Source organism: Mya arenaria, chromosome 6 (assembly GCF_026914265.1).
Source record: "Mya arenaria isolate MELC-2E11 chromosome 6, ASM2691426v1".
Classification (NCBI taxonomy): Eukaryota; Metazoa; Mollusca; class Bivalvia; order Myida; family Myidae; genus Mya; species Mya arenaria.
This window is the reverse complement of record NC_069127.1, coordinates 20,258,098-20,274,303: the sequence shown is the minus strand read 5'-3', so window position 1 is coordinate 20,274,303 and position 16,206 is coordinate 20,258,098. Positions and strand designations below refer to the sequence as shown.

The 16,206-nt window shown below is 31.6% G+C and overlaps 1 protein-coding gene across 2 annotated transcripts; it reads right to left on the bottom strand.

Moving 5' to 3' along the window:
• Positions 1 to 98: 98 nt before the first annotated feature.
• On the bottom strand, positions 99 to 13,882 carry LOC128238382 (superoxide dismutase [Cu-Zn]-like). Of its 2 annotated transcripts, none has more exons than XM_052954254.1 (5): positions 13,691 to 13,882; positions 12,824 to 12,906; positions 9,135 to 9,322; positions 941 to 1,067; positions 99 to 461 (listed from the first exon to the last, which is right to left on the bottom strand). In XM_052954254.1, the coding sequence occupies exons 1-5, from the start codon at positions 13,785 to 13,787 to the stop codon at positions 321 to 323; spliced, it is 636 nt and encodes a 211-aa protein (XP_052810214.1). In that variant the 5' UTR covers positions 13,788 to 13,882; the 3' UTR covers positions 99 to 320. The 2 variants fall into 2 exon arrangements, with proteins under 2 accessions (XP_052810214.1, XP_052810213.1); XM_052954253.1 differs by having other exon boundaries at positions 12,806 to 12,906; positions 13,691 to 13,877.
• Positions 13,883 to 16,206: the final 2,324 nt, after the last annotated feature.

Genomic DNA, 16,206 nt, shown 5'->3' with positions numbered 1-16,206 from the left:
CGACCAAGCATCATCAACTTTGGCTATGACATTTTATTTCGACTTACATGAACACGCATTTTCAACCTTGGCTATGACATAAAATTACTTACACGAGCAAGCATCATCAGCTTTTATTGCTTTGGACACATAATACAATATGAAACCACAGTTCTCAATCTGTGACTTAGTGGAGCACAACTCTTTCAAATTGGACCATGCCAGGTATCCAAGTGATAAAATTACTTCCCATTATAGGTTATTGTTCACAAATGTTTATGGTAAAATAGCTCTTGATTGTAACTCATAATGCCACTTCTGATCGATAACTCTGCTAGCTGTTAGCGGTACAGGTTGTAGCCATCGAGAGTGAATGGTTCACAGGCGGTGATGATGCAGCAGGCCAATCGATGACCGGCATTTCCGGTCTTCCGGCTGTCGGGTCCCTCTCCCCGGCCAAGGTCGTCCTTCTTCGCATGTAGCTGGAAAAAGCAGCAGGTTGTCGTGATGAGTAGAATTTAAAAAACATGCATGCAGGATTCGGATCACCCAATGTTTGAAATTAACTAGTTAACTGTTGAGTACACGAAATAAAGTTTACCTTATGGCGATTTAAGATACAGTAAAACTGTTAAGTTTGTTGATCTTGGACAGGCCCAGTTCAGCCTATTAATTTTAATTTGCCACCGATTTAAAGCTTGTTCTGAAATACCACGAGTGGTCAAACTTGAAAAATGATATAGCAGGTATATTTCTGAATTTTGAAAAATAATATTTTCACTGCTAATATTTCACTGATTAACCTCCAATTTTCACCGAAAAGCATGAAAGAAATACATGTATGTTTACTCACTGCCACATACAGTTGGATCAAAAGTTAGGTTCACAGTTCTGTAAAGCTCATGTTGTAATGGTTTGCAATGTGTCCACTTTAATTATAATTTATTTGATAGCAGCTTACCACCATGCCTCTGCCCATGATACTGTCAGGTCCGTTAAGCTTGGCAAGGTAGTCCACAATGCGAGTCTCGATGTTGCCAGTCAAGCTCAGCTGTTTTACGTTCCCAAAGTCGCCCACGTGACGGGAGCTGAAATTATAGCAATGGATTAAAATTATGGAATTTTATGTTTAGAGTATATAAATTGCATATGCACCATTAACTCTAAGCAATCAGGTAAAGTAGGTGCATGTTAATAGGACGCTTAGAAAGATTGCAAACCTAGAAAAAAATGAATGAAGATGGTATATGTACAGTATCCGAAATCGTAGGGACCCAACAAATTACTTCGTTATTATTATTATTATTATTATTATTATTATTATTATTATTATTATTATTATTATTATTATTATTATTATCATTATTATTAATAATTATTATTATTATTATTATTATTATTATTATTATTATTATTATTATTATTATTATTATTATCACAATTATTAGTACTAGTATTTGTACTATTGTTATTATCGACCTAAAGTTATACACGTAATATATCTCAGACGAAGCTGTTTCATTCGCCAAAACTTCACAACACGCACGTGATATTGAACGTACATTAATAGATGTGCTGTTATGTTTAGCCTACTGTACCTTGTACAGTTACTGAACAGTGTAGACTATTTAACAGTACTACCATTTAACTAAATGTATTTGTTGCTAAAGCATTCTATTTAATGACGATATGATAACAATAATTTCAACAATTTAACATCCGTATAAGCTGGTTACTTATATTGCACTGTCATGTCACTCTCTCTGTAAAACTTTCATAAATATTGTTACATTTTAAGCACTATTTACAACTAGCAATTGTCATAACAAAACTGTTTATTTAACTAAATGAATAAGTGTACTCAAATACATCTGCAAACTGCATTTCACAATAATGCATGTTCTCTAAAGAACATGCTTATATTTCTGAATTTCTGTAATATTTAACTATTAATTGAAAATAAAGAAACACAATATTTTCAATCCCTTTCAAAAGTTCTACATTTAAAAATCATATTTTGATTTACATGTAGTTTCTTTAATTCTATTTGGAATCATGGTAAGTGTATTTAAAAATGCTATCTTTGAAGAAGAATATCGAGAAGAGAGATCGTCATTTTCTCCCACCTCAGATAAGTAGATCCAATAATTTAACCATGCTAGATATTCTTATCTTGCCCACGGGCGAAGATAAAATGCCCGTATGAAACTCCATTTTAATGGTCACCACATTGTATTTACCTCCCTTGTTGAAGACTGTCGTCAGTAGCATCAAGGAAATCTTGTCTTATGGTAATATTTAGAACGCTAATTAATTATTTCTCGCTTCAGATGTCAACATAGAACAGTTTTCACGCACCATTCAAGAAATTATGCTTCAATCTCCTTAGGACCATTTAAAAAGACCGATTTGACTATTAACATTAACTGGATCACTGCGCGCATAGCCATGACAACCACGTGTTATCGCTTATCCATACGTAATAATTTTCACTTGGCACAAAAGAGTTCCAGCAAAAAATACAGTTTTACTTAATTTTGTTTAACTGAAGTGGGAGAAAAAGCATCTACCATAGTATAGCCACTCGTGTAAGATAGGTTCATCCCGATCCTCGCGCAGGGTGTTTTGCGGAAACTTGGTAAACCTCGTTTCCGCAAAACACACTACGCTAGGGTCGGAATGAGCCTATCTTACACTCTCGGCCATGGAAGATACTTATAATATAAACGTATATACGTTCGAACTTTGTATGATGTTTCAGGACATTTTAGCTTTATAGTTTAACGTTTAAACTGTAGAAAAAATGTTGTTTTGACTTTGCATAATGATGTTTAGGCATTACATAATGATAGTTTAGGCATTACATAATGATAGTTTAGCTCTACATAATGATGTGTTAGCTTTACATAATGATGTTTAGCTTTACATAATGATGTTTTAGCTTTACATAACGATGTTTTAGCATAACATTATGAAGTTTTAGCTTTACATAATGATGTTTTAGCTCTACATAATGATGTTTTGTCTTTAAATAACGGTGTTTAGCTTTTTGGCGTTTTGACTTTACATAATGGCGTTTTGACTTTACATAATTGTGTTTAGCTTTATATAATGATGTACTTTACATAATGATGCTTAAACTTTACATAATGATATTTAGCTTCACATAATGATTGTTTAGCATTACATAGTGATGTTTTAGCATTACATAATAATGTTTCAGCTTTACATAATGATATTTTGACTTGACATTATGATGTTTTGGCACTACATACTGATGTTTTAGCTTTACATAATGATGTTTTAGCATTGCTTGATGATGTTTAAACTTACATTATGATGTTTTGACTTTACATAATGGTATTTTGACTTAACATAACGATGTTTTGACTTTACATAATGATGTTTTAGCTTTGCATAATATTGTTTAGCATTACATAATGATGTTTTAGCATTACATAATGATAGTTAAGCACTACATAATGATGTTTTAGCTTTACGTAATTATGTTTTTGCTTGATATAGTGATGTCCTAGCATTACAAAATGATGTTTTTTTAAATTAACTTTACATAATGATGTTTTTAATTTACAAAATGATTTTGAGCATTACATAATGATGTTTTAGCTTTACATAACCATGTTTTTACTTCACCAAATGACGTTTTAGCATAACATAATGATAGTGATGTTTCAGCGTTACATATGGATGTTTAAGCTTTACATAATGGTGTTTTGACTTTATATAATGATGTTTAAGCTTTACATAACGATGTTTTGACTATAAATTATAATGTTTTAGCATAACATTATAATGTTTTAGCTTTACATACTGATGATTTTACTTTAAATAATGATGTTTAAGCATTACAAAATAATGTTTCAGCTTTACATAATGATGTTTTGACTCAACATTATGATGTTTTGGCACTACATAATGATGTTTTAGCTTAACATAATGATGTTTTAGCATTGCTTATTGATGTTAAAGCTTAACATTATGATGTTTTGACTTTGCATATTAATGTTTTGGCATAACATAATGATAGTTTAGCTCTACATAATGATGTTTTACCTTTACATAATGGTATTTTGTGATGTTTTGACTTTTTATAATCGTGTTTAAGCTTTATATAATAATGTTTTAGCATAACGTAATAATGTTTTAGCTTTACATACTGATGAGTTTACTTTACATAATGATGTTTAAGCATTACAAAATAATGTTTCAGCTTTACATAATGATGTTTTCACTCTACACTATGATGTTTCGGCACTACATAATGATGTTTTAGCTTTACATAATGATGTTTTAGCATTGCTTAATGATGTTAAAGCTTAACATTATGATGTTTTGACTTTGCATATTAATGTTTTGGCATAACATAATGATAGTTTAGCTCTACATAATGATGTTTTACCTTTACATAATGGTATTTTGACTTTACATAACGATGTTTTGACTTAACATAATGATGTTTTGACTTTACATAATGGTATTTTGACTTTACATAACGATGTTTTGACTTTACATAATGATGTTTTAGCTTTGCATGATAATGTTTTGCTTTACATAATGATGTTTTAGCATTACATAATGATAGTTTAGCTCTACATAATGAAGTTTTAGCTTTACGTAAAGATGTTTTAGCTTGATATAGTGATGTTTTAGCATTACAAAATGATGTTTTAGCTTTACATGATGATGTTTTAGCTTTACATAATGATGTTTTAACTTTACATAATGGTGTTTTAGCTTTTTAAAATGATGCTTTGAGTTAACGTTATTATTCTTAAGCTTTACATAAATGATGTTTTGACGTTACATAATGATGTTTTAGCGTTACATAATAATGTTTTGACTTTATATAATGATGTTTTAGCATTACATAATGATGTTTTAGCGTAACATTGTGATGTTTTGACTTTTTATAATCGTGTTTAAGCTTGATATAATGATGTTTTCATATAACATAATGATGTTTTGACTTTATATAATGATGTTTTAGCATTACATAATGATGTTTTAGCGTAACATTGTGATGTTTGACTTTTTATAATCGTGTTTAAGCTTTATATAATGATGTTTTGACTTTACATTATGATTTTAAGCTTCACATAAATGATGTTTTTACTTAACATAAGGATGTTTTAGCTTTACATATTTTAATGATGTTTTAGCTTTACATTATGATGTTTTGACTTTACATAATGTTGTTATAGCATTACGTAATGATGTTTCAGCATTACATTATGATGTTTTGACTTTACATAATGGTGTTTTATCTTTATATAATATTGTTTTGACTTTACATAATGATGTTAAGCTTTACATATTTTAATGATGTTTTAGCTTTACATAAAGATGTTTTTCTTTACAAAATGATTTTGAGCATTACATAATGATGTTTTAGCTTTACATTACCATGTTTTTACTTCACAAAATGATGTTTTAGCATTACATAATGATAGTGAGGTTTTAGCTTTACATATTGATGTTTCAGCTTTGCATAATATGTTTTGACTTTACATAATGATATTTTAGCATAACGTAATGATAATGATGTTTTAGCTTTACATAATGATGTTTTAGCATTGCTTAATGATGTTAAAGCTTAACATTATGATGTTTTGACTTTGCATATTAATGTTTTGGCATAACATAATGATAGTTTAGCTCTACATAATGATGTTTTACCTTTACATAATGGTATTTTGACTTTACATAACGATGTTTTGACTTAACATAATGATGTTTTGACTTTACATAATGGTATTTTGACTTTACATAACGATGTTTTGACTTTACATTATGATGTTTTAGCTTTGCATGATAATGTTTTGCTTTACATAATGATGTTTTAGCATTACATAATGATAGTTTAGCTCTACATAATGAAGTTTTAGCTTTACGTAAAGATGTTTTAGCTTGATATAGTGATGTTTTAGCATTACAAAATGATGTTTTAGCTTTACATGATGATGTTTTAGCGTTACATAATGATGTTTTAACTTTACATAATGGTGTTTTAGCTTTTTAAAATGATGCTTTGAGTTAACGTTATTATTCTTAAGCTTTACATAAATGATGTTTTGACGTTACATAATGATGTTTTAGCGTTACATAATAATGTTTTGACTTTATATAATGATGTTTTAGCATTACATAATGATGTTTTAGCGTAACATTGTGATGTTTTGACTTTTTATAATCGTGTTTAAGCTTTATATAATGATGTTTTCACATAACATAATGATGTTTTGACTTTATATAATGATGTTTTAGCATTACATAATGATGTTTTAGCGTAACATTGTGATGTTTGACTTTTTATAATCGTGTTTAAGCTTTATATAATGATGTTTTGACTTTACATTATGATTTTAAGCTTCACATAAATGATGTTTTTACTTAACATAAGGATGTTTTAGCTTTACATATTTTAATGATGTTTTAGCTTTACATTATGATGTTTTGACTTTACATAATGTTGTTATAGCATTACGTAATGATGTTTCAGCATTACATTATGATGTTTTGACTTTACATAATGGTGTTTTATCTTTATATAATATTGTTTTGACTTTACATAATGATGTTAAGCTTTACATATTTTAATGATGTTTTAGCTTTACATAAAGATGTTTTTCTTTACAAAATGATTTTGAGCATTACATAATGATGTTTTAGCTTTACATTACCATGTTTTTACTTCACAAAATGATGTTTTAGCATTACATAATGATAGTGAGGTTTTAGCTTTACATATTGATGTTTCAGCTTTGCATAATATGTTTTGACTTTACATAATGATATTTTAGCATAACGTAATGATAATGATGTTTTAGCTTTACATAATGATGTTTTAGCATTGCTTAATGATGTTAAAGCTTAACATTATGATGTTTTGACTTTGCATATTAATGTTTTGGCATAACATAATGATAGTTTAGCTCTACATAATGATGTTTTACCTTTACATAATGGTATTTTGACTTTACATAACGATGTTTTGACTTAACATAATGATGTTTTGACTTTACATAATGGTATTTTGACTTTACATAACGATGTTTTGACTTTACATTATGATGTTTTAGCTTTGCATGATAATGTTTTGCTTTACATAATGATGTTTTAGCATTACATAATGATAGTTTAGCTCTACATAATGAAGTTTTAGCTTTACGTAAAGATGTTTTAGCTTGATATAGTGATGTTTTAGCATTACAAAATGATGTTTTAGCTTTACATGATGATGTTTTAGCGTTACATAATGATGTTTTAACTTTACATAATGGTGTTTTAGCTTTTTAAAATGATGCTTTGAGTTAACGTTATTATTCTTAAGCTTTACATAAATGATGTTTTGACGTTACATAATGATGTTTTAGCGTTACATAATAATGTTTTGACTTTATATAATGATGTTTTAGCATTACATAATGATGTTTTAGCGTAACATTGTGATGTTTTGACTTTTTATAATCGTGTTTAAGCTTTATATAATGATGTTTTCACATAACATAATGATGTTTTGACTTTATATAATGATGTTTTAGCATTACATAATGATGTTTTAGCGTAACATTGTGATGTTTGACTTTTTATAATCGTGTTTAAGCTTTATATAATGATGTTTTGACTTTACATTATGATTTTAAGCTTCACATAAATGATGTTTTTACTTAACATAAGGATGTTTTAGCTTTACATATTTTAATGATGTTTTAGCTTTACATTATGATGTTTTGACTTTACATAATGTTTTTATAGCATTACGTAATGATGTTTCAGCATTACATTATGATGTTTTGACTTTACATAATGGTGTTTTAGCTTTATATAATATTGTTTTGACTTTACATAAGTATGTTAAGCTTTACATATTTTAATGAGGTTTTAGCTTTACATAAAGATGTTTTTCTTTACAAAATGATTTTGAGCATTACATAATGATGTTTTAGCTTTACATTACAATGTTTTTACTTCACAAAATGATGTTTTAGCATTACATAATGATAGTGATGTTTTAGCGTTACATATTGATGTTTCAGCTTTGCATAATATGTTTTGACTTTACATAATGATATTTTAGCATAACGTAATGATAATGATGTTTTAGCGTTACATAACGATGTTCTAGCTTAACATAATAGTGTTTTGACTGTACATGGTGAGGTTTTAGCTTTACATAATTGTGTTTTGACTTTACATGGTGATGTTTTAGCTTTACATAATGTTGTTTTGACTTTACTTGGTGATGTTTTAGCTTTGCATAATTATGTTTTAGCATTACATAATAATAATGATGTTTTAGCGTTACATAATGATGTTTTAGCTTTACATAATGGTGTTTTGACTCTACATAGTGAGCTTTTACCTTTAAATAATGACGTTTAAACTTTATAGAGTGAAGCCTAAGCTTAACATAGTATATTGATTCTTAACCTTGTGATTTTTTATCGTTATTCAATAATGTATTTGCTTCTATTAACATTTTGCCTAAGTATACAGAAGTTAAAACGTGTATGTAATGCCATTTTTGTGCACATAACAAAGTTTGTATCAAACAGCTGAGATGTCCATAAAATAAACCTCTTGCAGCAGTTATAGCAACGTCAGATACTCCCGTTACACATTTATCCTCTGCTTCATTGGACCATGTAGTCATGAATAATGAATGAGGTAGTTTCGTTGGTTCCTTATTGGGACTTCTTCTGAATCTTAGCCAATGAAATTGTATGTCTCAGATTTGGTTTACTATTCCAAAATTAGCGTCCTCATTGGTCTCTTAAGTTTTTTTAAAAAAACATTTAAGTTTAAGAAACTTTAACCGAACGGTAAATCCAAGCTTATTAAGACACAATTTTGACATATGCCTTGTATCTGTAAAACATGTCCTAATGTTAAGCAAAATTGGCTAATAAAGCAATGATGCCATTTCAAAGGCAATCTCATCAGCCAAATGTTAATTTAGAAACGAACGCTCAACTGTGGCTCTTGACATTGTGTTACGTTGACTGTCTTTTCAGTCTTTTCGGCTATTGGGGTGTCTAGATACATACGTTCATTTCGCAAAATAGCAATAGTTAATCCAGTTATGTAATCAAAACATATTTGTTAATAAGATCATCATCAATTGTATACCATACCGGGGTGGGTTCCATGGGCCACCATGTGGTGCGTTGTTTGGGTTGTAGTGACCTCCCATTGAGCTGCAGCCCCTCTCCATGTCCCCGTACTCATGCACGTGAAAACCGTGCATATCCGTGCCGTCGTTCTCAGGCACGTTGTAAATGTTCACTTGAACGTTGAGGAAGTCATACTTGCAGTTTCCCCGCTACAAGAAGAAAAGTAACGGGTCATGAAAACTATAATAAAATGCACTTACTTATAATATGTATATACTTCAAATATTACTTGTTGTCTGCATTTGACAAATGTATGTATAATCTAAATCAGGTTAATGATGGTGTGTTTCGATATCTGACATGCATGTATATGGTGAAATGTATTCCATTCTTATAAAAAGGTTTTGTTAACAGGACTAGACACCAGATGATCCCAACATTGGCGAATACAATATTTCCTCAAAACAAGTCTACATTTGTAAACAGAAGCTAGTATGTGGCCGATAATAAATCATTTTGCAAAAGGTAAGGAATAAATGCCGGCTCACACACAAACTCAGTTCAGTTTCATTGTTTAAAAAAAATGGAATGGTTTCCCCATTTAAAAAAGCGAGGAATGTTGCAAGTCACGTGACCGTTTCACACAGTAACTTTACAATAAGAGTTTAAGTCAACTCGCTGTCATTGTATGGGTTGATCTATTTGAAAAGTTTCCATCGATTAATTTCATCACCAATTTTAACCTGTCGGGCACTGTGTTTACGTTATTTTGCACCAATTTTACCCTTCCTTGCATTCGGAACTCCTCGGCCATTTTATCGAAAACAACCTCGGATGTATTTGGACGGTTTACACACTCAAAAAGTGGTACGTTTAAGTCTTTATTTAGCAGTTAAACTTTGTGACTTAACTCTTGGGATTCTTCATTATGTTTGCTATAATACAATTCAATGACAATAAATTTAAACTTAGATCAATAAATATAACTCTAAAACACTACATTTAACTAATGATATAATTCCAAATTTTACGAACTACTTCAACAGATGTACCGGCATACATCCGAGGTTGTTTTCGATAAAATGGCCGAGGAGCTCCGAATGCCTTCCTTGCACTTTTCATTCTTTTGGGAAGCAGAAAGTGCGTATATTTAGCATGTGAAAGTCATGCGATAAGTTATGCTTCATATACTGACTCTATTTGTACACTTACTGTGACGTATAGAATAGCAAACCCAAGCGATATTTATTTCGATTTGAATAAATACGCAAAAACTCGTAAGCGATGTCAAAGTCACCAGTAAGTAAGATTTAATGCGTTGTACACATAGATATCAACTTTTACATTTACATAGGCTTTTGACAATTTACTTTTGTTCTTGCAAATGTATCACCCGGTATCTAGTCCCTTTAAATGTGCTGTAGTAAAATATCACGACCATAACCTAAATTGTAATGAGCTAACTATTTCTTTCCAATGATTAAGTTATAGCGCGTAATTTCAACGCTGACGTTTAAACCGCAATTTTATAATTGTTTATGTTTAGTGAGCGTTTTTCTTATGTAAGCCTTAAGCAATCCATATCATAAGTCACCACAATATGCGTACGCTGTTGACATAAACATCAGTTATTTCCTTGTCGTATTTGATATAACTGTGAGGTTGTGTCTCAAAAAAACACAATGTCATATGCATTGTATCTAAAATTTTGATGAACATTCAAGGAAGAACACTTCAACGTAGAGTTCGTTTATTGTAGTACTAAGTGATGTTCACTCTAACACATGATACATATAGAAATACATTCCCTATTTAATTTATCGGCGGTCATTTTCATTTCATAATATAGTAAATTCTAGTTCAGTTAAAGTTTTGCAGCTACTATGTCCAATTTATCTAGAAATGAGCCTTCACATTGAAGTGTTTTTTTTTCAATATTTACTTTATTATGTCAGCTGTCATTTGGTACGTTTTACTATAATGAATGTTTTATCTTATATTCACATTGTTAATGAATTTGATGTAAATGGTCGATTTCTTTACTTTTGGTGCTGGAAGTATTCTAATCATTCACAAAGCAACAACCGTTGTAATTGCATAAAGCGAAGGTTCAGCGCAGGCTTCAAAAAGAAGCTGGGATGAGAGCCCTCCAAAACTCACATAAAAAAAACAATAATAAAACAATAGTTTGTCTAAACTAACCCGACCGGCCCTTTTTTCTCCCGACCCTACACGGGTTTGCCGTAGAGTGCTTTTTTATAATTAACTGAACATTGTGCATTTTAAGTGACCGTGTTACAATATGAACATTAAAATGTTCTACAATAGTGATATACCCTGATATAGGTCGGTTTGGTACAGAGTCTCAGCCCCAATATCACGAAAATACTTAAGTCAAATCTCAAACTCAATCTCAACTCACTTTTCCACATTACAGTATGAATTATCAAAAATTACTAATGTTTTACTATTTTGAAAAGCACATTCTCTTATGCATTTTATATGTTGAGTATCATGATTGCTCAATATTCAAAAACAATATTTCTACAGCACAAAATGTATTTGCGTAAAACACAAAAAAAATGAATTGGACTCAAGTACAATTTTTTGCTTTCCATTTTTTTTCATAAAATATTGACCATTTTTTTATTAACATAATAAATGGGAGAATACGATTTAAAAGGGTAAAACATTTACAATTTTGAAACATATGTTGCTGTAATTTAATAAAAAGCGTTGAGATTGAGACTGAGATTTGACTTGAGTATTTTTGGCGCCCGGTCCTCAAAAATTAGAAAAAAAAAACGGTTTTGGAGATGATAGTGGAAATAAGAATATTTTGGCCGCTAGTCATGTTAATTGGTCATGTCATGTTATTTGAATCGTTTGTAATACCGGCTTCTTTTCACCAGTGCGTGCTCAATGATAAGCACAAAGGCCGTGTATATTTTAATCGAAGTCTAAAACACAACACTTGTTTGTGTAAAGAAACCGGCCATAACAACGTTGACTTGACATTACCAATTGGAACCATTCAGCCATTTTCCATCGCAAACAAGGGCAAATTACACCAAAATGGAAGTGCATTCTCATTGTTACATGCCTTATATGTTATAATAAACACTTGACAGTTAATCAAAGCAACGTTATACTATCTCAGACCACTGGCTACCTTCCATATATAGATTTTAAAGCTAAATGGTATTGATTTCAAGAAGGGTTGAACATGATGGATCTACTTGATCTACTTTTTATTGTTTACATTTTCATCGCATTGTTTGTCCTCGTACACCGGATATGGCCATTTTACCGATTACACAGTGGTTACGTTCAACCAATTTTATTTGTCTTAAGAAAAAAAAAATCCAAAAAAATCCAAGGTTCTTTAATTTTTAGTACACAAGTGGAGCTTTCTCCCCATGTTGGGGTCATGAAACACATAAATCAATTGTTATCTTGCATGCAAATTCGTCAGTTGACAAAAATATGTTGGGAATTTATTTAGTGGTATCTGAACACAACCTCGGATGTTTACCGACACGTGAATAAGTGGAAGCAGTTCGTAAAATAAATAATATTAGTTATAATGTATTGCAGTGTTAAAACGTGTTATTTGACATTGTAAACCGTTCATATTCATCCGAGGATGTTTTCGATGGAAAATGACCGAAGGATTCCGATCGTGACATTACTTGATCTGCTTGACCTACGGCCTTCTGATGAAGCATGATTTTGCCAGTGATGTTGCTCGAACCGTCTGCAGGCGGGTTGATGTGACATACTGCATACTTGTCTGAAAACAATAAAAATATACTATATATATATTGTACTTTCAGGACTGATACATCGAATTAATGTTTTTCTGACATGACTGAAAATACATTGAACAAACGTTGCCCTTAATAACTTAAACAGATGCCGTTATAGATCTGGAAAAAATAAGACCTAATAGGACTGGCAACCTTGAACAAACGGTGTACATAAATTTTCAAAAATCATTGAAAAGCACTGTCCTTAGACGTCTGAAAAAAAATGTTCAAGCGATGTATTAAAACCTTAAATAAATTTCGGTCTAACAAGACTTGATAACATTGAAAAAAAATATTTTACGGGTCTGAAAAAAGTTGTCCTAACATGTCTAAAACCTTGAACAAATGCAGTCGTTACAGGACTGGTTAACATTGAACAAACGCTGTTTTACAGGTCTGAAAAATCTGAACAAACGTCGTCGGCACCAGATTCAAAGCTAAGCGTGAATACGTACTGGCCAGAATACAGCAATATGGGTGTTGTGGGTTTTACGTCATCAATGAAGGGTAACTGTCATATAAGACGATGTCCTATGTCATATAGAAGGGAGTGTCTATTTGGTTGTCGAAGAATGACGTAAAATGTTCAAGATCGATGGTCAAATTATCAACTTTAGGAATTCACTGCCAATAAGAAATTTGCATTGTCTGTCAACGTTCCATGTCCATAAACTTACGATACTTTTTTCGATTTACGTTATAATCTCTACATACATCCTGTCAAATTACTTTTATTACATTGTGTAATAAGTCTAAAGTGCATATTACCTTTACAAATGTCGTTAAGATTCACCGTTTTCTGACAGTCTATCCAATGACAAATAAACAGCATCAATAAAGTTAACGTTGAAATCCATTGAAACATTTTGAATGAAACAAAACAGTCAGTAAACAAATTGCGGCGTAAAAGATATGTTTTCACTAACTATCACCACTTCATACACTACGTTAAACTTAGAAAATGCTCAGCGCATCAGAGCATAAAACGAATACGTTGATTTTTATTGAACGTGTCACCGACTAATTATGCAAGTTACTAATTAAACGTGCTACAAAATGGGCTTTAAACCATCACAAATGCATTTTATAGCCTTGTTAAGCATGTATCTTTGGTCAAGACAGTACACGGTATGCACTAAAGGAGCTATACTTTAAAAAGGAACTGTGTTGATCAATATACTGAATTCATTATTTTTTTAGTTAAGTAAATGTCTGCAAACCAGTGATATAAGTCTGCTGACAAAAGATCAAATCACAGACTTACATTTTCCCATTCGAAAATTATTGTTATATGGCGTTACTTACGGTTTAAGAAAAATGCAGAAAACATCATTGTTTACCTTAAATATGAAATTCTGCGATTCAATGTTTTGTTTTGTCAGCAGTATTATATCACTGGTTTTCTTGCACTTTCGCATAAATTGGCTCATTCGAAAAAAAAAAAAAAAAAAAAAAAAAACAGTTGTCAAAACGTTGGAAATCTGTGAGAGTGCAGCTTTAAGTGGTAAGGACGTAAAATAGCATCTCAGCTCATCTCAGCTCAACGTTTGAGGTTTCTAATGTACCGTTTTCATCATTTTGTTACAAGATTAAGTTGATTCGAAGGACAATTTTGAACTGCCTTTAAACGTGATGTAAAGGAGGTGGCTAGTTGTGTAAACGACATCGATGATCGAACACACGTTCGGTTCAGTACTTGGCATAATAGGAACACCTCGGCCAGTATCCAACAAGCTTGCCGGAGATGGCCGAGTTGTTATGATTGTACTTGGCATAGACAGAATTATTGGAGGTGCTGCTTCCTTTCTGTCCTTCAGTTTGGGGGTACCTTAAAATCATGTATTTGTCCATCGAGTAATGTAGGCGGAAACAGTGAGTCTAATTACTGCATTTTGCATATTAACTAAGCCTTTTTAGGTGATGAATCATTGTGTTATCGTAGCCTTTGCTACGCCCCAAAACCATAAATTGAATTTTTAATCAAGTGCAGCATTTATGGCTTGTCAATCGACCACAAGTATCGAAGAAAAACCCGTCTACCTGCGTCAGCGATGGTGCGTATTAGTTAAACGCGTATCGCGTTGAACTAACTACTGAAAATACGGGGGCAAACTACTCCACAAAAAATACATACGTGTACAGTTCGCATTTGTTTCATTTAAACATGTAATCGAAGCTTTGAGATAACGCTCGCAAAGACGACGCGGTGACAAACGAACCTCTTTGAAAAGCAGTAAAATTCTCAGGCATTTCGGTGCACAATGACTATGCGATTGTGCTTTGTTGAACTGATTGACTGGTACGTTTTGCATAATTCATATCCAAACATTATCAAAACAAGCCAGAACCTGTGATGTGTCCCTCCAATTGTCCGGTTAGCGCATTGGTATGCGCACTCGCTTCTCAACTAGGCGACCCGGGTTCGATGTCTGGCCTGGGCGCATGTTTGATATGTGGTCACCAAGCAGGACAAGTGGGTTTCCTACGGGTTCTCCAGTTCCCCCCATATCTCCAGACCACACTCTCGTGTAAAATCGTGCCAACGAGAGTGATTAATTTAATGTTGTAATAACTTGTTTCACAATAGTTGTAAAATAAATAAGCTTAAACTAATCCCTCCAATTGTGCTGAGCATCAAGGGGCAAAGTTTGGACGAATAAATTCGTAGTTGCGATGATCATGTTCAGTATTTATCCTAATATCTGGACTGAGTGCTTCCCGTTTCAAACTACCGAACAATTTTAATGTAAGTTGTTGCTGTTTGTATTGTTGTTCGAAATAGTAAAAAGAACTTGGAACTGGATATAAATGACTTTGCAGAGGATAGATGGCAAAAGGAATTTTAGCTCACTGCTTTAAAGGGCCTGAATCCTTCACACTCAACCTTAAATGTTTAGGATTTTCAGGATAGGGATCCATTTTGGTCTATTGTTCAATAATTCTACCCAGCTAAATGTGTAAATTAAACAGGAAAAATCAATACTCTCAGAGTTAAAATGTAAAATATTAAGTACAACATGACGGAGATCAACCCGGTACATCCGACGTATTAGGAGGGGGCACCCTCGGGTGAAAAGTTATTGCTAAAACCTGGGTCGCCGTACCACTGTGCCGCACTTGTTCACTTGACGTTTAATTATAAAAATATACAAAATGAAACAATTTCATCCTCTAATCTATTTATTGATATCATTTCGGTGGTAAAGAGACATATACACCATCAATCTCAACATTTGAATACTGAAACCACAAACAATTGTCATGAGAAAAAAAATCAATTAATG

Bases quoted from the DNA above. Each gene is read 5' to 3' on its own strand.
- LOC128238382 (XM_052954253.1), bottom strand. From the start codon at position 13,787: ATGTTTCAATGGATTTCAACGTTAACTTTATTGATGCTGTTTATTTGT. The intron at 12,907-13,690 runs GTAATATGCACT...TATTGTTTTCAG, and splicing joins TCTTAACGACATTTGTAAAG to ACAAGTATGCAGTATGTCAC. The intron at 1,068-9,134 runs GTATGGTATACA...CTATAATTTCAG, and splicing joins GGCCCATGGAACCCACCCCG to CTCCCGTCACGTGGGCGACT.